We start from the raw sequence: 27,020 nt of genomic DNA, 5'->3' as shown, positions 1-27,020 counted from the left end.
TTCAAGGAGCCCACCCGGGCGCGGGTGGTCAATCCTCGCATCGACAGAAAATATAAAGCGGCGCCCTCGGAACCCACGTATATTAAGGGACACTTACCATTGGACTCCCTGGTGGTGTCCAACGCTCGAAAGAGGGCGAATTTGCAGACTACTGGTGATGCTCCTCCCCCGGACAAAGAGTCCAAGGTCTTTGAGGCATCAAGCAAACGCATTGCTGCACAGGCAGCGAACATCTGGAGGATCTCTAACACTCAAGCACTGCTTGCACGTTATGATAGAGCCCATTATGACACATTAGAGGCCATCCTGCAACACTTGCCTGACCAATACAAGGAGGCGGGGGAGATGCTCATTCAGGAGGGTAAACTCATTACAAATGCATCCATTAAATGTGCCTTAGACGTGGCAGACACTGCATCCAGGGCTATCAATACAAGCGTGTTACTTAGACGCCATGCCTGGCTTCGGATTTCGGGGTTCAAACCCGACATACAAACAACAATACTGGGTCAAACAGTGAATCCTGACCATCTGTTCGGCCCTGAGGTGGATGCCTCCCTAGAAAAGATGAAAAAAGATACCGAAACTGCTAAGTCTATGGGGGCCTTACAAAGCCAGCAGTTTCGGGGTCATTCCTTTCGGCGCTCCAATTCACGAGGCACCTCGAGGGGCCAGGCTTCCCAGTCCACGCAATACTACAAGGGTAACACCCAGTCCTCGTATAACAACAACAAGGGCAGGGGTGGCTACAGAGGCAATAATATCAAAGGCAGGGGACGTGGAAACAATGCCTCCAGGTCCACCGCCTCAACAAGCAGTGACGTCTTGTCACTTTCCCCCGATCACACAACACCTGTCGGGGGGAGACTCCAGCAGTTCCTGCCGGCGTGGAGGTCCATCACCACGGACAGGTGGGTGAGGTCTCTTATCCAGTACGGCTACTGTCTAGAACTTACGTCCATTCCACCGGACATACCGCCAAGAAACCGTGCTATGTCCGACGAGCACTTGACCTTGTTGCAGCAAGAAGTACTGGTCATGCTGCAAAAAGGGGCGATAGAGCTCGTTCCATTGCAAGAACGGGGAACAGGGGTCTACTCCCTGTATTTTCTGATCCCCAAAAAGGACGGATCACTCAGGCCGATCCTGGACCTCAGGCCCCTGAACTGGTACATCAACTCGGAGCACTTCCATATGCTCACACTGCAGCAGGTGCTTCCCCTGCTTCAGCAGGGGGACTTCCTAGCAACGCTGGATCTAAAGGATGCCTATTTCCATATTCCCCTGCATCCTTCCCACAGAAAGTATCTCAGATTCACGATCTTAGACCAGCATTACCAGTTCAGAGTCCTGCCGTTCGGGGTCACCACGGCACCGAGAGTATTTACGAAATGCCTAGCGACTGTGGCGGCGCATCTCCGTCGCCAGCACGTCCATGTCTTTCCATACCTAGACGACTGGCTTATTCAGGCAAAGACGGAACACCAGTGCGTAGACCACGTGTCACGCACCATTCACCTCCTGCACGATCTGGGATTCTCTCTGAACTACCCAAAGTCCCATCTCCAGCCCGCCCACGTGCGACAGTATCTGGGCGCGACAATCGACACTCTGGCAGCCACTGCGCAGCCGAGTTCGGTGAGAATCACCAGTATCCAGGCACTGATCCAACGATTCAGACCCCAACACTCGCTTCCAGCGAAAGTGTTCATGCAGTTGATAGGCATGATGGCCTCCTGCATCTCCATTGTCCCGCACGCGAGACTACACATGCGTCCGCTTCAGGAGTGCCTAGCACGTCAGTGGACTCAGGTTCATGGGCAACTGACAGACCTAGTGTTGGTGAGCGGTCGGGCGTACAACTCTCTGCATTGGTGGAATCCACAAAACCTTTGCAAGGGCCGACCATTCCAAGAGCCTGTCCCACAGATTATCCTGACGACGGACGCCTCTCTCCAGGGATGGGGAGCGCATGTACTCCACTACACTGTGCAGGGACTATGGACACTTCAGCAAAGGAAGATGCACATCAATGTGTTGGAACTGATGGCAATCTTCATGGCCTTAAAGGCATTCAAAGTACATCTGTGCAACAAGGTTGTGTTGATCCGGACGGACAACATGACGGCCATGTACTACATCCAGAAGCAGGGGGGTACACACTCTCCACAGCTGTCTCACCTGGCTCAGAGCATGTGGAAGTGGGCCATTCAGAGGAACATCTTCCTCATGGCAGAACATCTCCCGGGCAAGGACAATCAAATGGCGGATCTGCTCAGCAGGCACAGCCATCAGATGCACGAGTGGGAGATACATCCATCAGTACTCCAACCGTACTTCCAAAGGTGGGGTCATCCAGAGATAGACCTGTTCGCCACAAAGGAGAACGCAAAATGCCAAAGCTTCGCCGCCAGATTCCCACACCCCCAATCACAGGGCAATGCGATGTGGATGAACTGGTCAGGCAGATTTGCGTACGCTTTTCCCCCAGCACCTCTGATACCGCTGGTGGCACGCAAGCTCAGGCAACACTCGATGACGCTCATCCTGGTTGCTCCAACGTGGGCTCGCCAACCATGGTACACCACGTTTCTGGAACTCTCCGTGGTACCGCATCAAAGGCTTCATCTCACTCCCAGCCTTCTGACGCAGAGCCATGGCGACATTCAGCACCCAGATCCGCAACAGCTCAACCTGGCGATCTGGCTCCTGAAGTCCTAGAGTTTGGCTACCTCAATCTTCCGCCCGATTGCATGGACATCATTCGGGAGGCAAGGAAGCCCACTACTAGAGCTTGTTATGCGGCTAAATGGAAGAGGTTTGTCGTCTACTGCGTGGAGCACAGCATTGACCCGCTAGACGCCTCCATTCAAAACATCATATGTTACCTCTTTCACCTGTATCGTTGTAATCTAGCTTACTCTTCCATCCGCATTCACCTGTCGGCTATGGCAGCATACCTCCAGAATAGGCAGCACCTGTCACTCTTTAAGGTCCCTGCTATCAAGGCTTTTCTGGAAGGACTCAAGAGAGTCATTTCACCAAGGACTCCACCAGCCCCGGAATGGAACCTCAATGTGGTTCTTACAAGGCTGATGGGTCCTCCCTTTGAGCCACTACACTCTTGTGAGCTGCAGTTTTTGACTTGGAAGGTTGCGTTCTTAGTAGCAATTACATCGCTACGGAGGGTTAGCGAGCTGCAGGCGCTCCCCATCCAAGAACCTTTCTTCCAAGTACATGCTAACAGGGTGGTGCTCCGCACTAACCCTAAATTCTTACCCAAAGTGGTCTCACAGTTTCACATAAACCAAACAATTGAATTGCCGGTGTTTTTCCAAAACCCAGAGACGCTGGCGGAGCGCATGCTCCACACTCTTGATGTGAAAAGGGCCTTGATGTACTATGTGGACAGGACAAAAGATTTCCGCAAAACCAAACAACTTTTTGTTGCTTTTGCCACACAACACAAGGGAAATGCAATCTCCAAAGCGGGGATTGCTAGATGGATAGTAAAGTGCATTCAGATCTGTTATGCTAAAGCTAAGCGCACTCTCACTATCCCACCGAGGGCCCACTCCACTAGGAAGTTGGGGGCCTCTATGGCTTTCTTAGGTAACATTCCCTTAGAAGACATCTGTAGAGCAGCCACATGGTCTACCACACATACTTTCACTAAGCACTACTGTGTAGACGTGCATTCCAAACAGCAGGCAGCTGTTGGTCAGGCTGTTCTGAAAACGCTTTTTCAGACTGCTGCAGCTGGCACGGGCGGCCGCCGCTAATGGAGGGACTGCTATGTATTCTATGCACAGATATGAATTCAGCAGCCCACATGCCTCGAACTGCAAATGCTACTTACCAGTATGCATCTGTTCTTGGCATGTAGGGCTGCTGACATTCATATCGCCCACCCTCCTCCCCGGCGCCTGTAGCAGCTGCAGTATGTATTCATATACACACATATGCTCATAGCATGGTCATCACTCACTTCTTCACTCCATCTCTGCCAATGGCTAAAAACAATCTGGGGATGGAGGCGATGCCCATGCGCACTGTAGTCCAGGGGAGGAGCCACCTATCTTGTGATACTTCGAAGACTCTTCCAGGACAACAATGTGCAATCATCCGGACCCAACACTAGGTGGCGGACTATGCACAGATATGAATGTCAGCAGCCCTACATGCCAAGAACAGATGCATACTGGTAAGTAGCATTTGCATTTCTTACCAAGTTGGAGCCTGGTTCTTTGTCGACTGTCCTTGTAAGCCCTCAAGGGGAGCATAAGACTGTCTTCCTGTTTGTTTTGTAATCACAAAGGTCTCTTCCTTTCTTCTGACCCTGTATCAAGTAGTAGGCATGCAGGTACTCCTGTGCCTCATCTTTTGCGGATGCAGCTAATGTCTACTTGAAACTTGCATACCTTGATAAATGCTGGGATGTTACTTGCTTTTTAAGCATTGTCATGTATATGGGAAAATATTTAGGGTAGCATACATTTAAAGTGATCTTGCCTTGCATAGGGAAGCTTTGCACCACGTAAAAGTCTAATAGGAGCGCAGGTGCTCCTGGGCCCTAAGTTTCTTCCTGAAACAGATTTTTATGATATTACTGAAATACATATACTTATGTATGTGATATTATTGCAATACACGTCATGGTTTATTTTATACTGCTTTACTGGCAAAAGTGCTTATTTGATACAGGTCGTTCTGGTCTTTGGTGATTCATAATATATGGTGAGTTCTTCTTATAATCCTTTGTGGAGTCTTCTGTTGTGTTCATTGGGTTGCTGTGAGTGTGTTGTGCAAACACTTTACACATTGCCTCTGATGATTAACCTGCCTGCTCTGCTCCAGGCTACCAGATGGTGAGTGCAGGTTACTTTGGTGTGTAATATACTTGCCCTGACTAGTGGTAGGTTCTGCTTGGTTTACAATAGCCAACCGGGAGCCTCATTTCTAACAGGCTGGTACAGCCAGCATACAAGGGCATGGGCAGCGGTAGAAGCAACAAGAAGGAAGCATAGTATAAAGATGACAGTGGACCTAAAAATGCGAGTGATTAATTTAGATTACATAGCATCAAAGTTGCTGTTTTGTAAGCTAATATGTTTGAGGCATATGAGCTGCAGATCTCACACTGAGAATTAGATCGCCACCTGGTATTGGGCTTGGATGATTGCATGTTGTTGTCGTCTTGGAAGAAGTCTTTGTAGTCACAAGATAGGTGACTCCTCCCTTGGACGATAGAGCGCATGGGTATCGACTCCATCCTTAGATTGTTTTTTTCCGCCACTGGGTTCGGATGTAACTTTTACGCTCCGGTTCAAAATCTACTTTCTAATTAGTTTGATGCATCAAAAACCTACTTAAACTCCACTAAACAACTTTCGACATCAAGAACCATCGACTCAACCTCATCAGCTCGATTCTGATCGTCGACACGGGCCGTTGGGCCTATCAACGCCGTTAGGCCTACAGCTCAAGGAAAGGAGGCCGTTCAAGAAATGCCCCCAGTGTGGAGCAAAATTCCAGCAGTGACCGCCACAAGGTCTGTAACCTGTGCTTCTCACCAGAACACGACGACTCCAGCTGTCCAGCCTGCGCAGCCTTTCGATCCAAGAAGACTATTCGTGATCAGAGGGTCCGTCGACAAATCATGCAGAGATCAGATCCGGAACCAGAGGACATCTTCGGGGGTCTAGATGTCCCAGAGGAAGATTCCGAAGATCTCAATCGTATCGGGGCAGACGACTCCGATGACTCCATACCATCGGGTCAACGCATGAGTACTACTACCCCTGCCCCAATCCCAACACCCAAATGGAAGGCAAAGGTCAGCACTCCGCCTCCTGGGCCTAGTCACGACGAAAAACTACTTCAGAAGCCCCGCCTTCGAGCTTAGCGCTGAAGAAAATACAAAAGCCTTCCGGTATCTCGGGATCGAGCAAACAGCATGTGCCAATACCACCAGCTCCATCGGCACCGAAAGAAGTCCCGGTTCCAAAAACTACTCCGAAACCGTAGACTCCGAAAGACAAACCGGCTCCGACCATAATAAAGCCTGCTTCCGACGCTTCCAAGCCGACGAAACCAGCTTCGGCTCCAAAGCCAAGATCTTCGGAGCCAAGATCTACCCCAAAGGACTCTACCACGACTCCTAAGGCTAAGGACACAGAAAAGAGACAACCACGCTCTGAACCGAAAAAATCGGCACCGAAAGTGGTTCCTGAAGAAGAGGAGCTTTTTCAACCTGATCCTCGACAAAAAAGATCTATATTGACCCGAACACAGGACATGTTTCCACTGTGCCAGACAATAAGAGGAAATTCGATACAGCACCTCCACCTCCAGTGCCTGTAAAGAAGGACTCTGCCACATCACCTATGCGCCCTTCTTCTCCTATACCTCTCTCTATTCCTCCTCCTTCACCTCCTCAAAATTCTCCTCATTTTTCACCACAACATACACCTCTTCCTCATAATAATGATGATGCTGATATTATGGGGGGAGGGAATGACCCTTTTAACTACCCAACAGATCCACCTGACTGGGAGTACCCAATCCCACCAGATGTCCCACAGGATGTACCAGATATCCCTGATGCATATACATACCCATCCAAACCATCTCCAGACTCACTAGTCGTTTCCAACGCTAGAAAAAGAGCAGACTTCCAAACATCAGGCAAAGCACCACCTCCTGATAAGGAGTCAAAGATGATAGACGCTTCAGGCTAGAGAATAGCTGCCCAAGCAAGTAATACATGGCGCATAGCTAGTACACAAGCCCTCCTCGCAAGATACGACCGGGCTCATTATGATCAGCTAGAAACACTCTTACAGCATCTACCTGACCAAAATAAAGCACAAGCTAATGACCTTATCCAAGAAGGTAAGCTAACTTCTAATGCTTCCATTAATTGCGCACTTGATGCAGAAGACACTGCCTCCAGAGCAATAAACACTAGTGTCCTCCTTAGACGCAATGCATGGCTACGCATCTCAGGCTTTAAGCAAGAGGTGCAAATTACCATATTGAATCAGCCAGTTAACCAACAAAAGCTTTTTGGCCCAGCTGTAGACACAGCTCTTGAAAAGATGAAAAAGGACACTTTGCAGTCCACACAAACAAGAGGCTCCTTTCGTCGCTCCTTCTATAGAGGAGGCTCCAAACAAGCTGGAGCTGACAATTCAGCTTCCTTTAAAAACCATGCACAAACATCCTCCAATAAGGGATATTTTAGGGGAGGCTACAGAGGCAATAATAACAAGGGGAGAGGTTGAGGTAATAACAATCGAACCCCTCCCACCACAAAACAGTGACTTCCTTCCGCTCCCCCGACAGCATTCCACTCCTGGAGGGGGGAGACTAACACAGTTCCTACATGGTTGGAATTCCATCACAACAGACAAGTGGGTAAGAAACATTATCCAGTATGGCTGCTGCCTAGAACTCACAGCTACCCCATCACATATAGCGCCCAGACAGCGTCCAATGTCTACAGAACATCTTGCGCTGCTCAAACAAGAGGTTCTATCATTGCTTCAAAAGGACGCAATAGAAATAGTTCCATTACGACATCAAGGAACAGGGGTTTACTTGCTGTTTTTCCTAATACCTAGGAAGGATGGGACACTGAGACCGATTCTCGACCTCAGGCCCCTCAATCAGTATATACACTCAGATCATTTTCATATGATCACTTTACAACAAGTGCTCCCATTGTTGCAACAAGGCGATTTCCTTACTACACTAGATCTCAAGGACGCCTACTCCACATTCCCATACGTCCTTTTCACAGGAAGTATTGAAGGTTTGGACTAGAAGGACAACTCTATCAGTTCAAAGTCCTTCCATTCAGGGTCACAACTGCACCAAGAGTGTTTACAAAGTGCTTAGCAGTAGTAGCAGCACATCTCCGAAGGCAACACATACATCTCTTCCCATACCTAGACGATTGGCTCATAAAAGCCAAGTCATTCAATCAGTGTGTCCAACACACATCTCAAACGATTCAAACGTTACACAACTTGGGGTTCACAATTAACTACACCAAGTCGCATCTCCAGCCCTCTCATGTACATCAATACCTAGGGGCTACAATAAACACGTCTACAGCTCTAGCTTATCCCAGTCCAGCCAGAATACAGAGCATTTAAGCCTTAGTTACAAGGTTTCAAAACCAACACTTTTTCCCAGCCAGAGTGTTCATACAACTAATAGGCATGTTGGCATCTTGCATTTTTATTGTACCATATGCAAGACCGCAAATGCGCCTGTTGCAGGAATGTCTAGCACATCAGTGGAACCAAGCTCAAGGGCAACTTACAGGCCTGGTGTTGGTAGACAGCCGCACACATCGCTCTCTGCAGTGGTGGAACATCAAAAGGCAGTTCCTCGAGCCTGTTCCACAGATAGTACTTACAACAGACGCATCTCTGACAGGATGGGGAGCCCATCTCCTACACCATACAACTCAGGGAAGATGGACCACTCAACAAAAAGTGCTGCACATCAATCACCTAGAGCTGCTAGAAATATTCCTAGCACTCAAGTACTTCCATGTACATGTACAGAACAAAGCTGTCTTAATCCGGACGGACAACATGACAGCCATGTACTACATTCAAAAACAAGGAGGCACACATTCTCTGCAACTGTCCGAGCTTGAACAGAACATTTGGAGATTGGCCATTTAAAAAAACCTAGATCTGCTAGCAGAACACCTTCCAAGTGTTCACAATCAGATTGCAGATCTGTTAAGTCAACAGATTCACGAATGGGAACTACATCCGCAAGTTCTTCTACCATTTTTTCACAAGTGGGGTCACCCAGACATAGATCTATTCGCCACACACGAAAACCCAAAATGTCCAACCTTGGCCGCCACATTTCCACACCCGCTGTCCAAGTGCAATGCGATATGGATGAACTGGTTAGGCAGATTTGCGTACGCTTTTCCGCCACTACCACTAATACCACTAGTAGTGCGCAAGCTAAGACAACAGTCTCTCAAAAGGATCTTGGTAGCTCCCACATGGGCACGCCAACCGTGGTTCACAACGCTGCTAGAACTCTCTCTAGTTCTGCACCAAAGACTGTGTCTGACACCTTCCATGCTAACGCAAAACCATGGAGACATCAGACATCCAGATCCAAGTCAGCTGAATCTAGCGATCTGGCCCCTGAAGTCTTCGAGTTTGGTTACCTTAACCTACCACCAGACTGTATGAATATCATTAAGGAAACCAGAAGACCTACTACTAGAGCTTTCTATTCTGCAAAATGGAAAAGATTTGCCATTTACTGCACCAATAATCAAATTGATCCCCTGGATGCTTCCATCCAGAATATCATATGCTACCTTCTACACTTAAAAAGATGTAATCTAGCATATTCATCTATACGGCTAAATCTTACAGCCATTGCTGCGTACCTACAAAATAGACATCTGTCATTATTTAGAGTACCTGCAATTAAAGCATTTATGGAAGGATTAAAAAGAATCATCCCTCCTAGGTTACCACCCTCTCCAGTGTGGAACCTAAACATTGTTCTTCCAGGCTTATGGGACCCCCTTTTGAAACTTTACACAAATGTGAACTGTAATTCCTCACATGGAAAACCGCTTTCCTTATTGCTATTACCTCTCTCAGGAGGGTGAGTGAGATTCAAGTTTTCACTATAGAAGAACCATTTTTACAATTACACCGTAACAAAGTGGTCCTAAGAACAAATCCACAATTCCTTTCTAAAGTCATTACTCCATTTCATCTAAACCAATCAGTAGAGTTGCCGGTGTTTTTTCAAAACCCTGACCCTGTAACAGAAAGAGCTCTACACACCCTACACGTGAAAAGAACCCTTCTCTATTACATTGACAGGACCAAATCCTTTTGAAAAACAAAACAATTGTTTGTAACTTTCTCGCTACCACATAAAGGCAACACCATCTCTAAAGCTGGAATTGCATGGTGGATTGTAAAATACATACAAAAATGCTATCAAAAAGCAAAACTTACATTAACAATTCCTCCTAGAGCGCACTCCACATGCAAACTAGCAGCCTCTATGGCTTTCTTAGGGAACATTCCCCTAGAAGACGTATGCAAGGCAGCAACATGGTCTACAACACATACCTTCACTAAACACTATTGTGTTGATGTGCAAGCCAAGCAGCAAGCTGCTGTAGGCCAAGCTGTCCTCAAAACTCTTTCAAACTACTGCAACAGATACAGGCGACCACCGCTAGGGGAGACACTGCTGTATAATCGATGCTCAGTGTGAGATCTGCAGCTCTTATGCCTCGAACAGAAAATGCTACTTACCAGTATGCATCTGTTCTTGGCATGTAGAGCTGCAGAGTCTCACATGCCCACCCGCCTCCCTGGGACCTGTATCTGATCCAGTTTTATCTTAATTAGATATGCACGCATAAACAACCTTTTTTTCTTTCTACTATCTCCATCATTTACCATCGTGGCAAAAAACAATCTACGGATGGAGTCGATGCCCATGCATACTATCGTCCAAGGGAAGAGTCACCTATCTCGTGACTACAAAGACTTCTTCCAAGACGACAACATGCAATCATCCGAGCCCAACACCAGGTGGCGATCTAATGCTCAGTGTGAGACTCTGCAGTTCTACATGCCAAGAACAGATGCTTTTCCTTGCATGTTGACACTTAAACTTAAAGGGCCAGATGTATGAACACATTTTCCCATAGACACAGAATGGGTAAGACTGTTTCATACATCTGGCCCAAAATTCCTACTGGGAAAAGTGAAACTGAAAGTCTGGGAATGTATTGTGTTGGTTAAAAAGCCAAAACTATTGGAAGGTGTCATGTGAAAAATGGCCAACACACCATCAATATATGTTCGCATTTGTTATTTTCATATTTTAGATATTTAAAAATAGGATCTTCCCAACTTTAACCCCTTCAATGCTCATGACGAGCTCAGCTCGTCATGAGGCACGGTGCTTGTGTGCTCATGACGAGCTGAGCTCGTCATGACCACACCCAGTTCTATTATGGCCCAGCACCGGAGAAGAATATCTGCAGCATCAATGAGGTTAAGTATGACAAGGTAAATATTGCTCCCCACCCCAAAAGAAAAATCAAGACCGTGTCCAGGGGGGCTGTGGTAAATGGGACTATGCCAATCTTTGTAATAGTAGAATATGCTGGTGGGGAACATCATAGAGGAGTGTTGATACCATGAGTGGTCACCCCAGTTATTTGTGCTTCAGAAGGAAGTTCTAAAGGGGAGGGGGGTTCCTAAACATAAGTGAATGAAAATCTACTACACAAGTCAAACTAATTTTGCAATAAAGTATCACTCAAAATACTACACCTGAGACATTGAAGTGTTCGACTCTACCATGCAGGTAAACTGGAAATCTCAAACATAAGCAAGCTGGGCACTTAGCAGCCTTGGGAAAGCTATGCTAGATCTATCAAACCATTGTATGTCCAGAAAGTAAAACATAAGCTCTAGATAACAGATAAAAACTCAACACATTTTTGCTGTAGCCTTGATTCCAATATATTCTTCTGCTGATTTTGTACATGGCTTTGATTAAATATTTACCAGCAAATCAATACATATGTCGCCATGAATCCACTAAAAAATGTTAATGCGTTAACTTATTTTCTTCACAGAGTGTTCTGTGAGTTGCAGATCGTACTCAATATTGCTTTCTCTTGCAGCCCCGGCGCCGCCCTATTATGAGCAACCACACATCAACACACATCTTGAACTTTGCACTGCGTGCTGTGCTTGGGGAGGCTGATCAGAGAGGGTCCTTGGTTGCCCCAGACCGGCTGCGTTTTGACTTCACTGCCAAGGGGGCCATGACCACTGCAGAGATCAAGAAGACTGAGGAGATTGTTAATGAGATCATCAAAGAGGCGAAGGTATGCCAGCACCAAGGTGACCAATCCATCCCATGATGAATTTAGTGGTATGCTGGCGGGGCTAAAGTAGTGACGAGCGAGCTGCATCCGTACATACGAGCTGAGACAAGATGTGAAACATTTGATCCAGGTGTTGGCAGCTGCAGAGGCTTTCCTATTGGTTTCATTGGGTGCCAATACATATTAAAGTAATATTGATTGGTAACAGTCCTGTATGATGGGGAGGTATTTTGTGTTAGCCAAATGCCTCCCAAGATACTAGGGTTGTGTGTTTTCCTAGGGCTAAGGTGAAGGCAAAGGAGAAACTGGTGGGCATGATTGATTCTTGCGTTAGAAGTGGTGATGTTACATATCTATCTAGAATCTCATCCTTTCCAGGCATCTCAAGTTTTCCTACTGAGTTCAGTATAGACCATCATCAGTTAGTCTGTCGATGTAAGAGAAGATTTAGATGGCAAAACAAGCACTATATTAAAGAGACCTTCTGCATCAACGGGGAGACCAAAGTTGTAATTTACTTTCACATCTGCATCTACTCTGGTCAGTGCACACTAATGCTAATAATCAGCCAAGTCACTCTTACTGATGAAACTGCTAGGGAGAGCAGTCTTGATGGAAAGGGCTTCCCCGTCCTGCCAAGACACTAATGTAGCTCTTTCAAGAGTTTGAAACCGAGGCGGAATGTTCTGTCTATCTCGAGGCATCAAATCTGGTTCCATTTAAAATCATTTGTATGCCAAATGAAAAATATCATTGGGTATTGGAGGATAAACCGATTTGCATAGCCACACTGTTTACTGCTGGTAATACCTCTGCCCCATGAGTTCAGCTAACCGCATTCTCCTGGGATCCAGTTGCTACCAGATTTCCTATAATTTCAGCAAAGAATGATAGACCCATTTTACCAGGTGTTCTTATATGTTTCCTCAACCAGCTTCTGTCCATCCTCCTGCGCAGCCTCTGACACTAGTGGAACGCCCCATCATTCTTTGGCATGTCTTACATACCCTACAAAAGAATGCAATCCCGATGAATGCAAAGCTTTCATTTCTCATGCTGCCTAGAGAGATCTCTGTATTGAAAGTGGCTAATGATGAAGATGGAGAGGAGACTAAAAAGTGCTTTAAACCATCCCAGTGTATTAACATTTAAGGATGAAGATGTTAGTCATGAGAAATCTGATGTTTCATGCTGTTATTGCTATAAAGGAGAAGAGGTGTAAAGTACCAGACATGGATCCATCTTTTCTCACAGGCTAGATAAAATGCTTTAAGAATGCAGTCTTACCATACACAGTTCCCTGCTGATGGGGTGGTATGCCTTTTAAATGCATTCAGAAAAAACGTTAATACCATAGTGACCACAGCATTAAAGGCTTCAAAAACATGGTCGTTTATCAGGACCATACAGAGTGCTTGGCCTTATCAAAAGCATTTCTATTCAATCTTGAGTTCAATCCCTGGACATGGCATTTTATAGCCAGCTACTTCCCAGAAGACATGTTGACCAAGCTTTACATTCCATATCAATCAACATGGTGATAGTATTCCTACCTCAGATGTCTGACAAGCCCAGCCCACCTTTGTTTAGAGAAGTGGTAAAGCATCTAATTACGAGCCTTTCCTTTTAAAGAGGTAACCATAGCCAAACTCAGTCATGGATGTTTCTATAAAATGCAACTTTGTGATTAAATCTCTTTGGTTTGTTCTAAATTAAATGTGTTTGAGTTGAAATGTAGAGTGCTTGAGATTGTATGTCTGTGTTTCTGGTCCATATTCCTCAACCTATATGTGATTTTGCTTCTGCCTACAGACTGTGTATGCCAAGGATTGCCCCCTGGCTGCTGCCAAAGCCATCCAAGGCTTGAGAGCTGTGTTTGATGAGACATACCCAGATCCAGTGCGTGTTGTCTCCGTTGGCATCTCGGTGGAAGAAATGCTGGCAGACCCCTCTGGACCTGCTGGCTCAGTCGCCTCAGTTGAGTTCTGTGGAGGAACGTGAGTATTTCTGCTTGGAGCGGAGGAGAATTAGTGTAGTTTTGATGGGTCAAAGGGATAGAAAAAAAATATATATACACCATAGGATTTTTTTCATGAACAGCTAGCTCCTGGTTGTCTAGTAACTACTGATCTTCCTTCAGGAAACAGTATTTCCTGGGTTTAATTTATCACTGAATGTATTGTACTCTGACTGTCTACTGGATATAAGAATTATTTATTGAAAAGGATTCTGCTCAGAAAATTCTCTGTCGGTTTAAGGGTCTCTTTCACTTACCAAGTCACATGAAACTGTCCAAGAGTGCTTATCTCAGGTCCATTACACTTCTACTTCTCATGTTCATGAGACCCCTGCTACTTTACACAGTTTTAATATAGTAGGAAAGAATACCATTTATGTGGGAAAGCGGGTTTCTGTGCAGTTCACCGCCCTGCCATTTACTGGCTTTTAATGCAACTTTGACTGAAGAGTACTGGGATCCTTTTGTCAAGGTTCCCAGTACCAGTGCTCTTACCCTAAAACAGTGCCATAATTTGCAACCTCAGGCCCCCCTGTAAGTCCCTAGTAAATGGTACCACTGCAACCTAGGGCAAAGGGACTGAAGAGGGTCCTCTAGAGACCCCTCACCAAGGCCTTGCCAACTGCTACTGTACCCTGATTGCTTTGATGCATACATAAACGACAAAGTCAACATGGCACACTGCCTGTGTGATCTATGTCAAAGCAGCCGTACCTAAGGTATGGGTAAGTCACCCCTCTAGCAGGCCTTACAAGCAATAAGACAGGGTGCACTATTTCTCAGGTGTGGGCATATCTGCGTGGGCAATTTTTAAGTCTATCCTTAATATTGTAAGTGCCAGGAAAGCAATAGAGAGTACATGGGCTGGACACTCAACAACTCTAGTTCCCTAGCACCATGATGGCTTCACTGAACCCAGGAGCATTTGGTACCAAACAACTCCTCTTAATAAACCCACGCTGATGCCAGTGTTGGATTTATTAAAATATGTACTCAGAGGGAACCTCAGAGGTTCCCTCTGAAAACCTACCAACCCTGGTGTGGTCTCAGACTGGCTTTAAGCAGCCTGCCACCACCAGACATGTTTCTGGACCCCTAGGTCGAGAGCCTCTGCTCTCTAAGGCCAGAAACCATGCCCATCTTGGGCAGTGATGTCGCACCTCCTCCCCCAAGAGGATCAACATGCTCGAGAGGGAAGCTTTAAAGGCCTTGCCGCATTTGTATTGCGACCCCAGCCTCAACTGCTAGCAGCAGATGGCAGCCCCCAGTTCAAACCCCCACTTTTCGCAGGAGTACTGGCCGGAAATCTTAGTGAGCAAAGGAGGTGTGGCTCCCTTCACTAACTCCACCACTCAGGTGCTGGTGACGAAGTGTAGCACATTTTTCAGTGCCCACCATCTTGAAGATGGTGGGACTAATCCAAGCAAGGCTACGGCTATACCCCACTCCCACAGGAGTGGTGGGCACTGCTTTGACCCGAAGCCCCTGAGCCTTGGGGCACTGGACCGATGGTGACCCTACGTTCTCCTGCATCTCTACTTACCTGGGCAGCTGTGGGTTTTCTTTGTCTGGCCTGAGCCTGCAGCTTACTTAAAGACCCATCTCCCCAATTGGTTAACATTGGCGCCCAATGCTGTGTTTACACTCTACACCCGGCTGCCCCTGTGCTGCTGAGGATGTGAGTTTGGTGCTACCTTGTGCCCCCCGTATTTAAATTAACTCCAGGAGATTGACTCCTGACACCGCTTCTCTCACCTGTAAGCAGTGCATCTTCGAGAACCCTCAGTCTCCATAGGTTAACATTGGGTATCCGACCCCGAATCAGACCTCTGCACCCAGCCGCACCTGTGCAGCTGGTGGTGCAATGTTGGTGCCAATCTGAACCTTGCCTGGTGTTGACCTGAAACCCCGAAGACTGGATCTGTAAATTGTGTACTTACCTGAAAAACTGTATTCTTGTTTTCCTCTGTAGGTTAACATTGCACAGCCTGAAAATTGCACTTAGTGTCCACTTTTTAAAGTATATTTCCTGAAAAACATACTTACCTTTTAGCGTACATCTTGGTTTTAAAATACCTGAAAGATGCTTATTTTTTTTAAGTCGAGCCTAAGCAGCGCACATGCGCTGTCCAGAAGACCTGCTGTAATCCGTATAAAGCGTGTAATCCCCCGCTGCTTGCCTTGGTTAACTCCAACGTTGCTCTTCTTTTCTGGCTCCTAACTTGTTCGCGCAGCCGATGCATCACTTCCGTTGAAGGCTGAGAAGCACTGGCCAACTACAGTTTCCCTTCGCTTTCAGAGCATATCTGTTTGGCAGAACTCTTTCTTCTGCTGCCATTCTCTGCACTACAAGCTCAGCTTGTGTCTTCAGTGCCACTGCTGTGGCTACCTAATCTCCCAATGCTGTGCTCCCACCATCACCTCCCGTTGAAGCTTTTTTTTTTCATGTCTTTGATTCCCCTGCTCTTGCTACTTAATCTCTCCGTGCCATGACCTCCCCCCCCCCCCAAGCCCTCCCACCCCTCCCACCTGTTTTTTTTCCCTTGTGTCTTTAGTGCTCCTGGTCTCGTACTCCCACTGTTTTGCGGAGCAGAACTTTGTCAGGGTTTCCAATGGCATCTTATATTTCTTACTTTCTCCACTAAAAGGATTTAATTGGATCATCCCTCTCCTGAGTCACGAATAACAAAAACTATTACATGACAGTTATTTGATGTGATTATAGTGTACAACCAGTTTGCGAATGGGCGACAACACCCATTGAGCATAGCTGTGGATGCTTGTGTCTGTACGACTGCAAGTCAACTGCGACCCGATTCTGAACATTCTCAACAAAAGTCTTTCGCGCTAACCCCCGTGAAAAAGTCTATGGGGAGACGAAACACGTGTTGGCAAACTGGCAGATTTCATGCTGGATCTATTACAAGAATAATACCGCCAAGTTGAAGAATTGGACTGCTGTGGACTCTGTATATTTTACACAAAAATGAATGCTGTTGGAATTTACCGACTGATTTTTTTTGTGTTAAGAGATGTATATGTGACATCGGATATCTGTAAAAAGATTCTTTTATCCAGTACTCTCGGTGATCAGTTATACCAAAGGTTGTGCTCATTAGTGCTTTATGTTGTTAAGTTCTCACATACAGCCTGCCTGCCAGCAGTAAAGAGTGTCATGCAGGAACACATGGCGGGGGTGCTGTGCATTGAAGGACGAGATCTTGTAGCTTTATTTTTTATTTGCTTTTTTTTTATTACCCTGGTGCCTGCTTAACGAGCCACCATGCTCGTAACATTTGTGTGCTTTATATTTCCAGAGCACCCGCTTTCATCTTTGCAACACAGGCTCTGTGCTTTATATTTCAGCACTGTGCCAGGTTTTCTGTTGACAAAGCCAATAGCTGTAAGTCTTGCAAATGCAAGACCTATTGCATGCAAATGCTTGTCTAAAATTGGTGTGGATCTCCTTTTTGAGTTGTGTATCATTTATTGGTCACTTTGTGCATAACAAATGTCTTATAATCCTCTCTGTTAGGCCTAAGCCAGCTCGACCACACTACCTCAAATAGATCACATTGGGTTTACTTGAGCCCTGTACACTTCTGGGGAAATCTATGGACTCTTTGCATGATATAACCACCTAGTGGAATATCATTTAAAGATCCAGCTTCCTACAATTTAGTAAATAATTAAAGCATTCCTTTCCCCTTAAAAAGTAAATGCAAAACAAGCAATAAAATAATTAGAGAACATTTAAAATATTCACTATGTAAAAACTTCAAAGTGGCACAAGTGTTAAAGTAACATACAGTAAAATTATGTAAATTTAGCAGTTATTGCTGTGCTGAGATGCAGCATGCATACTTTAGATTTTATATAAATTGCTTGAATAATGCTTCTACCTTTTTACCACCCAGTCCCATTTAAAAACAAAGGCAGTACCATTTCATAAAAGTTTGCCTTGTTAGATAACTACATTGATGCCTTATCAGATTCCCAACCAAATGCTAATGTTTTCGAGTGAAAATGGTATCTAACAGTATAAACAAGCAGATTTATGTTTGGTTGTAACGTATTAGTAAAATTTAACAACATTTGGCTCTATTGGTAACTTAATTGTTAGGACTTTTAACCTACTAAACCTTTTTTTGCAGGTTCCAGTCCATCCCTCTGTAAATCTATAATATTTGCCAACTTTAATGAACTATGTGACATTTTGGGCACAAACTTCATGACATGGTAGACGTGAAATTGCCAGATCTGATAGAGACTACTAGCCGCAGATTCCTTCACGTAGAATTATCCCCAGGCGTGAGACTGGATCTGGAAAATCTTTTTGCCACAGCACCCCTGCGCCGGGGGGGGGCGGCATCACGCGACTCCGCCCAGGCATCGTTGGCGTATGTGACGTCAGCGAGGTCCCCCTCCAGCGAGCCTGTCATTTTTTTCCTTTACCGCGTGCAACGCGGATCTGGTTCGTGCTCTTGGGCTGTTAGGTCTTTCCCTTTACGCTATTGCGTGTGTTTGTGGGAACAGTGTGAGGATGCCTTTGGGCTTTAAGACGTGCTCGTCTTGTGGACGGCTGATGACGACGGACCCTCACCTCATTTGCATGTGGTGCTTGGGGGAACATCACGACTCCTCTGATTGCGAGGCGTGCCAGCAGTTTAAGCCGAAATCGTGGCTGGAGCGCCGGATGAAACTCCTATCGGCTCGCATGTCCAGATCGGCTTTTTCACCTCAGTCTGCTTCTATGGAAGGTTTTCAAAGGTGTTGTTGCTGTCCTCATCCCTGTCCTAAGCCGCAAGAGCGTCGCTCCCCTGTCTGTAAGTGTCACAGTTTGTCCCAGCGGGTTGGTTTCTGGCCTGGGGCGTGGGCTCTCCGCAGATAATGCAGCCCAGCGTATCGTTCCCCTAAACACTGTGTTCGAGGCATGTGGGCTGCTGAATTCATATTATAGCATAGATCGCCGCCTAGTGTTGGGTCTGGATGATTGCACCTTGTTGTCTTGGAAGAGTCTTCGAAGTATCACAAGATAGGTGACTCCTCCCTTAGACTACAGTGCGCATGGGCATCCACTCCATCCTTAGATTGTTTTTTTCCACCATTGGGTTTGGATGTTATTTCCTATACTCCAACTTCGGAACCAAAACAAACTACTTTCTAGAGCCAAAAGGCCTTCGAACTCAACGGTATTGTTTTCGCTCGGTACCACTCAACTCCATTAAACTTTTCATCTTGATCCGGTCGTTGACGCGGGCCGTTGGGCCTTATCGACGCCACGTGCGACTTTCGTCGATGAAAAGGAGTCCATTTAAAAGGTGCCCACAATGCCACTCCAAATTCCCGCATACTGACAAGCATACAGTATGCAACAAGTGTTTGTCACCTGAACACAAAGAAGAAAATTGCCCAGAGTGTGCCCAATTCCGATCCAAGAAAACCATCAGGAATCGACGTGCTGCCAGGCAAAAAATGCAGAAGTCTGCACCGGAACCAGAGAATATCTTAGAGGACGAACAAGATCTCCCCGAAGCCGCTGACTCCGATCTAGAGATCGTCACCGTTGAGGACCAATCGGACTCCGATGACCAGATCACGCCGGGGCAAACCGTGAGTACTCAGCCCCCCACTCCACTCAGCCCAAAAGACAAGGCTCCGGTCGAAGCAACGCCTAAAGGCCTTAGCCAAGATCGAGATATTCCTCCGGAGACCCTACCTCTCGGCTCCGAAGCCTAAACACACGCCTTCCGTTGGCCGAGGCCCGAAGAAAGACATCGAGCCAAAAAGAGCTTTCCAGCCAAAGGTCGTCGAACCGAAAAAGCTAGTCGACCCGAAAGTCGCAGAACAAAAGAGGGTTGTCCACCCAAAGGTAATCGACCCGAAGACGAAGGTCGTCGATCCGAAGAGCGTACACCCAAAGAAGGTCGTCGAGCCCAAGAAGTCCTCGGCACCGGAGAGCGTAGTCGATCCCAAGAAGCCCTCGGAAGCGAAAACCTCTGAACCGAATAAAGTCGTCGAGGCCAAGAAGGTCGTCGATCCGAACAAGAGACTATCCTAAAAAAGTGCCAATCACACAAAAAAGACAATCGACCCGAAAAAAAACTTGCTTCGGACAAAAAACGTACTGAACCAAGAACTCCCGTCGATCCGAAGGCCGTCATGGACCCTAAAAAAGGCGCTGATCCAAAAAAGGACGCTGAAAAGAAAAATGGCGTCGAACCAAAAGAGGTTACCGACCCGAAAGGAGCTCCAACACCAAAGGCCCTTGAGTCAACGACTCCAAAACAAGTCAATAAACCAAAGCCTTCCACGCCAAAGCCACGGACTGTCGAGGAAGAACTCTTCCATCCAGATCCGGTGACTGAAGAGCAACCAAAATTATATATAGACCCTAAAACATGACACGTGGTAGTTTACCACCGAAAGAAGAGGCACTTACCACAAGACACTCCTTCTCCTGTTCCTACAAAGAAAAAAGACTTTGGGACATCTCCCTCAAGACCTTTTACTCCTCCTCCTTTTTTTCCTGATATGCCTTTTGTACCTTACTCTCCCACACATTCTGATTACAATGAGGGAGAGGACATGGGGGAAGATCCTCAGTACACTTATGATGAACCAGGGGATCCTGATCCACAAGATGATACATGGGATGACCAAAATGATCCTGACTAAGCGCAACCCATCCCAGACACTTCCCCATACCCTACAAAACCGTTGCCTACAGACGACACTATCATGTTTAATCAACTTAGACAGGGCAGCAAAATATCACAAGGTTGACATGCACACTGTCCCTATAGAGGAGGACTTTTTATTTGACACTTTCCCCACCTCAGAAAAAAATATCAAAACACTTCCTATGCTTAAAGGGGTCCTAAAGCACGCGCCAGACATATTTAAAGATCCTGCTAGGGCGTGGGTGCTCATTTCGAGGATTGAGAAATAATATAAGGCAGACCCTACTTATATTAAACAGTTGCCTTTAGATTCATTAGTAGTTGCAAATGCTCGTAAAAGGGCCAACTTACAGACAACAGGAGATGCTCCCCCTCCTGATAAAGAATCTAAAATACTAGAAGCCTCAGTGTGAGAAGGTGGCCTGATATGCAGTGCTCACTATTCTAGTGAACACTATGTATCAGTCCAGCAACCCTTATTGATGATTGGTTGTAAGTCAACCTTATAGACCAGCTATCCTAGTAGTATGGATACGAGCAGTCTGAGGCTAAAGACTCGAGAGGGCGTGTTAAGCCAGCTGTTTACCACACATATACCCCTTGAATACCCAGTGAAAGGACACCACACAAGTGTTATGAAAATAAACAGTGTATTTATTTAAATCACAACAGCCCTGTACTCTTTATGAGGACAGGGTACTAAGCACAAAACAAAACTCTTATGAAAATACTTAAGTTAGCACAGTATATACAAATGCCCGAGGGGCACGGAAAACCATATACTCTGAAAGTGGAATGCGAAATTACTAGCAGGTAAGTACAGTACTAATAGCCTTTGGAATCGCTAGGACTTGACTATAGAATCGTTAGATTACTTCTAGGAGACCCAGGGGACTCGGGTGCAGAGTGTGCACTCTCACGCGTGATGCGGGACAAAGTCTATGGTAGCTAGTAATGACAAAGTTCGTGTTCTCGGGCGAACCCGACCTGGTAGGGAGAAAACGAAAGTGGATTCTGACCCTTGGATAGTGAGGCTATGCTGGGGCACCGAAATGCCGAAGTTACCTAGCCCAGGGGCTGCAGCTGCATAGGTCTCAAAAGACGTCGGGAATTCTTGTAGACGGACCAGGAGCCTGGAAGAAAGAAGTTGCTGGCAGGCGACCAGTGAAGAAAGTTCGATGGATCCAAGCCTGGATCGAAGGAAGATGACACCTGAAAGCAGAGGGGACCAAGTTTGAGACTACTAGCCGGTAGTCAGTGGGCACCAGGAGGGCACCGGATGGTAGCCACCTCGACTAGGTGAGTGGGTGACGCTGTGTTCGCAGATCTCACGGACCAGGAGGCGTTGTCGGCGACCAGGATGGAGGAGCGAGCTTTCCCACGATGGATGAAGCTGTCGGCGTCGCTGGACCCAGGATTGGGCAACAAAGCCTTGGCAAATTCAAGCCCACGCGGTGGACTAAAAATGGCGTCTGGAGTGGACCAGGAGGGTCCGGGGTGCCTCTCTTGAAGAAGGAAGCAAGGGCCAGTCTGCAACCAGACCAGCAGCAGTGATGTTGTTGGGCGTCGTGTAGAAGGCCACAAGCCAGCCGGCTAGTAGCCACACAGCGCGGTGAGCACGCAAAAGCAGAAGGGCCCCACGCAGATCGTGGAGATGCTGGAGGGCTGATCTTCGGTGCTGGAGCTGCTCAGGGTTGGGGCTTCTCGGACCCCAAAGCACTCACCAGTGGAGCACACGGTGGGCTTGTTGCAAAGAAGTCGTGCAGTCTTGGCGATCGTCGGTCCCTCGAGGTCTCGTCGCACTCACAGTTCTCAGCTTTGCTGTAGAGGTGAGTAGAGGTCAGAGGTGCCAGGGAAGCCGGGTCTCGTCGAGCTGGGTCGTCGGATTCGTGAAGGACTTGCAGCAGACCGCAGTGTTCTTAGGATGGTGCCCGCTTGATGCAGGGTGACTACTCCTTAGCCACAAGGGAGAATCTTGAAGAAGAAAATCTTGATGTCTTTCGCAGAAAGTCGTGTCTTGATTCCAAAGATGATCTAATTTGAACAGGGGGCCCGCTCCCATCTTTATACTAAAAAAGGGGGCTGACCCGGTGACTAGGTCCTGCCTATGGGTGGGACTAGGAGGGGGGTGGTTACACCCCTCTGCCATGCCGGACTTTCCCCAGGCCAGGGGCTGGTGTGCCCCTGGAACTGGTTCTGACCGGCCTATGCGTAGTGAGCACCGGGGTGCCACTCAGCAGTCACCTTCCTGAAAAGCCCTGCCTACCCAGGATACACAAAACCATGTCTGGGACGGTGCTAGCACCGCCCCTGACAGGAAACCCTTTGTCCAGGCTCCCCTCGCTGGAAGGACTCCCAGCTGCAGGGGGTCAGACTCGTGTCTGTGGTGGCAGCATCCATTTTGTGGAGCTGAGGCTTCGTTTAACTTTAACCGGGGTTCACAGTTACATACATGTCGTGTCCCTCTAGAAGGGTGGAATGCTAACCCCGTCGCCAGAATTGGCGAGGGGTTAGTATTCCAATTCGTATGACACCTTACTCGACATGTTTTGATAAAGCAATACCAAAGATAGCATTTAACCGCGAGGATTATAATGCACTTAAGAGTATATGGTATGCGATATCATGGAACAGCTATTAGGACTTGGTTCCACAAGCTGCAGACAGGCTCAGCTCATGCCAGAGCACCATCTCACACGATTCCAAGCACTCTGCCTTCAGGATTGTCAAGGCCTGCCATAGGAGTGACTGATAGGAATCTGTGTGTCCATTTTAGGGTTAGGTATAGGTATACTACACCTACAGCAAAGGGTGATTACACGACTTTGCCCCAGCTGTCATGCAGCCAGTTGTGTCAAATTTAGGAGGCCAGCCAGGGGTGGCATAATACATGCTTCAGCCCCTGGTAGGTCCTGGGTACACCTATGCCCTGAGTTACAGGGTCTGATAAGGTGGCCCAGTACCAATTGGTAAATGCACCTAGGGTACATGTTGTAATTTAGAGAGAGGACAGCCAGGCTGTGGGTCTGATTGGCAGTCCCACAGCCAGAGAAAGTCTTAAACCAGTGAAACAAAAGCAAAAAATCTGGGTGATCATAGGATTGCAGACCCTACTCTCCTACACTCAGGGAAAAGGGTAGCTTCACAAGCCGCAAATTCATGGAGAATTGCGAATACACAGGCTCTTCTAGCAAGATACGACGGAGCACACTACGACCAGCGCGAAAGTCTAATGCAACACCTACCAAAACCTTTTTAGGCACAGGCTAACGACCTCATTCAGGAAGGCAAGTTCATTACCAATGCCTCCATCAAATGTGAGCTAGACGCAGCCTATACATCGGCCAGGTCTATCAATACCAGCGTTCTACTGTGCAGACATGCATGGCTACGCATATCTGGTTTAAAAAATGAGGTGCAATCCACCATCCTCAACCAACCAGTAAACCAAGATTTCCTGTTTCGCCCGCAGTAGACAACATTCTAGATAAAATGAAGAAAGACACTGAAACTGCAAAATCAATTGGGGGCACTTCAGTTCCAACAACATCGAGGTTCCTTTCGTCGCTCCTCGTATAGAGGCGCAGGAAGAGGCAACACATCACAAAGCTCCTCTACCTTCAAATCTAATACCCAGAGCACTTTTAACAAAGGCTCCAATAGAGGAGGTTATAGGGGCAACAATAACAAAGGCAGAGGACCTGGAGGCAATAACACCTGAGCCACCAAACAGTGACTTCATCACATTCCCTCCAGACCACCTAACACCACTCCGAGGCAGAATCAACCAGTTCCTATCTGTCTGGAATGCAATTACCACAGACAGGTGGGTGAGACAAATTATCCAGTATGGTTATTACCTGGAACTCACTTCTACTCCACCCAACATACCACCCAAACACCATCCTATGTCCAAAGAACACATAACACTGTTACAACAAGAGGTCCAATCCATGCTACAAAAGGGCATCATAGAGCCAGTCTCTTTTCAACACTAAGGAACAGGAGTATACTCTCTATACTTCCGTCCTTTTTGGGAATTAGGGTCTCTCCGACCCATACTAGACCTCAGACCTCTGAACCAATACATACTGTCAGAGCACTTCCATATGATAACTCTACAACGGGTACTCCCGTTATTTCAGCACGGCGACTTCCTTGCCACATTAGACCTAAAAGATGCATACTTCCACATACCTATACATCCAGCCCACAGGGAATATCTCAGGTTCACAATAGAAGGTCAACACTATCAGTTCAAAATTCTCCCTTTTGGATTAACTACAGCCCCAAGAGTGTTCACAAAATGTCTAGCCGTAGTGGCAGCACACCTCAGGAGGAAACACATCCACGTGTTTCCATACCTCGACGATTGGCTCATAAAATCCAAATCGTACGCCCGATGTGCAAGCCATACGTCTCAAACACTCCAGCTGCTGCACAGTCTGGGTTTTTCCATAAATAACCCAAAATCTCATCTACAACCCTCCAACATACAACAATATCTGGGAGCTACAATAGATACATCAGCAGCAAAGGCATATCCTAATTCAGTCAGGATAGCCAACATGCAGACTCTAATTCAGAAGTTTCAGCCACAACACTCCTTACCAGCTCGAGTGTTCATGCAGCTCATAGGCATGATGGCCTCTCGCATATTCATTGTCCCTCATGCCAGACTTCAAATGCGTCCATTACAAGAATGCCTAGCACAGCAGTGGAACCAAGCTCAAGGACAACTAAAAAACCTAGTGTTGGTAGACAGTCGCGCTTACAACTCTCTGCAGTGGTGGAACCCACAAAACCTTTCCAAGGGGTGACTGTTCCAAGAGCCCGTTCCACAACTAGTGCTAACAGCGGCCGCATCACTGACAGGCTGGGGAGTCCACTTACTCCAATACACAGTCCAAGGGCTCTGGACAGTAAAACAAAAGAAACTGCATATCAACCACTTAGAGTTGCTAGCAGTATTTCTGGCACTGAAAGCATTCCAAAAATACGTATACAACAAAGCTGTGTTGATCCGGACGGACAACATAACAGCCATGTATTATATCCAGAAACAGGGAGGGACTCACTCTCTACAGCTTTCTCACCTAGCGCAGAGCATATGGAGGTGGGCAATTCCAAAGAGCATTTTTCTCCTAGCAGAACACCTGCCAGGGAAAGACAACCAAATAGCGGATCTGTTAAGCAGACACAGCCAACAGATACACGAATGGGAGATTCACCCTCAAGCTCTCCAACCATTCTTTCAAGAATGGGGGCATCCAGAGATAGATCTGTTTGCCACAAACGAAAACTCTAAATGCCAGTACTTTGCCGCCAGGTTCCCACATCCGTTGTCACAGGGCAATGCGATATGGATGAACTGGTCAGGGAGATTTGCGTACGCTTTTCCACCAGCCCCACTGATTCCGCTAGTGGCACGCAAACTACGTCAGCAGTCACTCACAATGATCCTGGTTGCTCCAACATGGGCGAGACAACCATGGTACACAACATTCCTGGAACTCTCCTTGGTTCCACATCAAAGAATGCATCTGTCGCCACATCTTCTAACTCAAAACCATGGAGAAATCAGGCACCCAGACCCCAATCAACTGAACCTAGCGATCTGGCTCCTGAAGTCTTCGAATTTGGATATCTCCACTTACCTCCTGATTGTATGAACATTATCAAAGAGGCAAGACGACCAACTACTAGAGCATGCTATGCAGCCAAATGGAAAAGATTTGTAATTTATTGTAATAATAACCAAATCAACCCATTAGACGCTTCCATCCAAAACAATATTTGTTACCTGTTGCATCTACAAAGATGCAATTTAGCATACTCTTCTATAAGACTACATCTTGCAGCTAAAGCAGCATATCTCCAAAACAGACAACACCTGTCTCTGTTCAGAGTTCCACCAATCAAAGCTTTCATGGAAGGGCTTAAAAGGATAATCCCTCCAAAACATCCACCTGCACCAGTCTGGAACTTAAATATAGTACTTACCAGACTTATGAGACCTCCTTTTGAACCACTCCACTCATGTGAATTGTAATTTCTAACATGGAAGGTGGCATTTTTAATTGTCATCACTTCACTCAGTCGAGTAAGTGAGTTACAGGCTCTAACGGTTCAGGAACCTTTCATGCAAATACACGAAAAATAAAGTAGTACTACGTACTAACCCTAAGTTCATGCAAAAGGTCATATCCACTTTCAATATCAATCAGTCCATATAATTGCCCGTTTTCTTCCAAAACCTGCAGTCAGTAGCTGAGAGGACCTTACACACACTAGATGTAAGAAGAGCTCTATTATGTTGACAGAACTAAACCATTCATGAAAACAAAGCAACTGTTCGTCGCTTTTTTACCACAACATAAGGGTAACCCCATCT

General features: G+C 46.7%; 1 protein-coding gene across 1 annotated transcript in view; it reads left to right on the top strand.

Moving 5' to 3' along the window:
- Positions 1-27,020, top strand: part of AARS1 (alanyl-tRNA synthetase 1) — a 336,551-nt gene that overhangs the window by 210,117 nt on the left and 99,414 nt on the right. Inside the window, exons 14-15 of the mRNA XM_086945275.1 lie at positions 11,720-11,926; positions 13,739-13,923. Coding sequence (XP_086801401.1) covers positions 11,720-11,926; positions 13,739-13,923 — 392 coding nt within the window. The remainder of the gene's footprint in view (positions 1-11,719; positions 11,927-13,738; positions 13,924-27,020) is intronic.

The sequence above is a fragment of the Lissotriton vulgaris genome, chromosome 12, assembly GCF_964263255.1.
Source record: "Lissotriton vulgaris chromosome 12, aLisVul1.2, whole genome shotgun sequence".
Taxonomy (NCBI): domain Eukaryota; kingdom Metazoa; phylum Chordata; class Amphibia; order Caudata; family Salamandridae; genus Lissotriton; species Lissotriton vulgaris.
The sequence above is the reverse complement of the archived record's forward strand: the minus strand, read 5'-3'. Positions and strand labels throughout refer to the sequence as shown.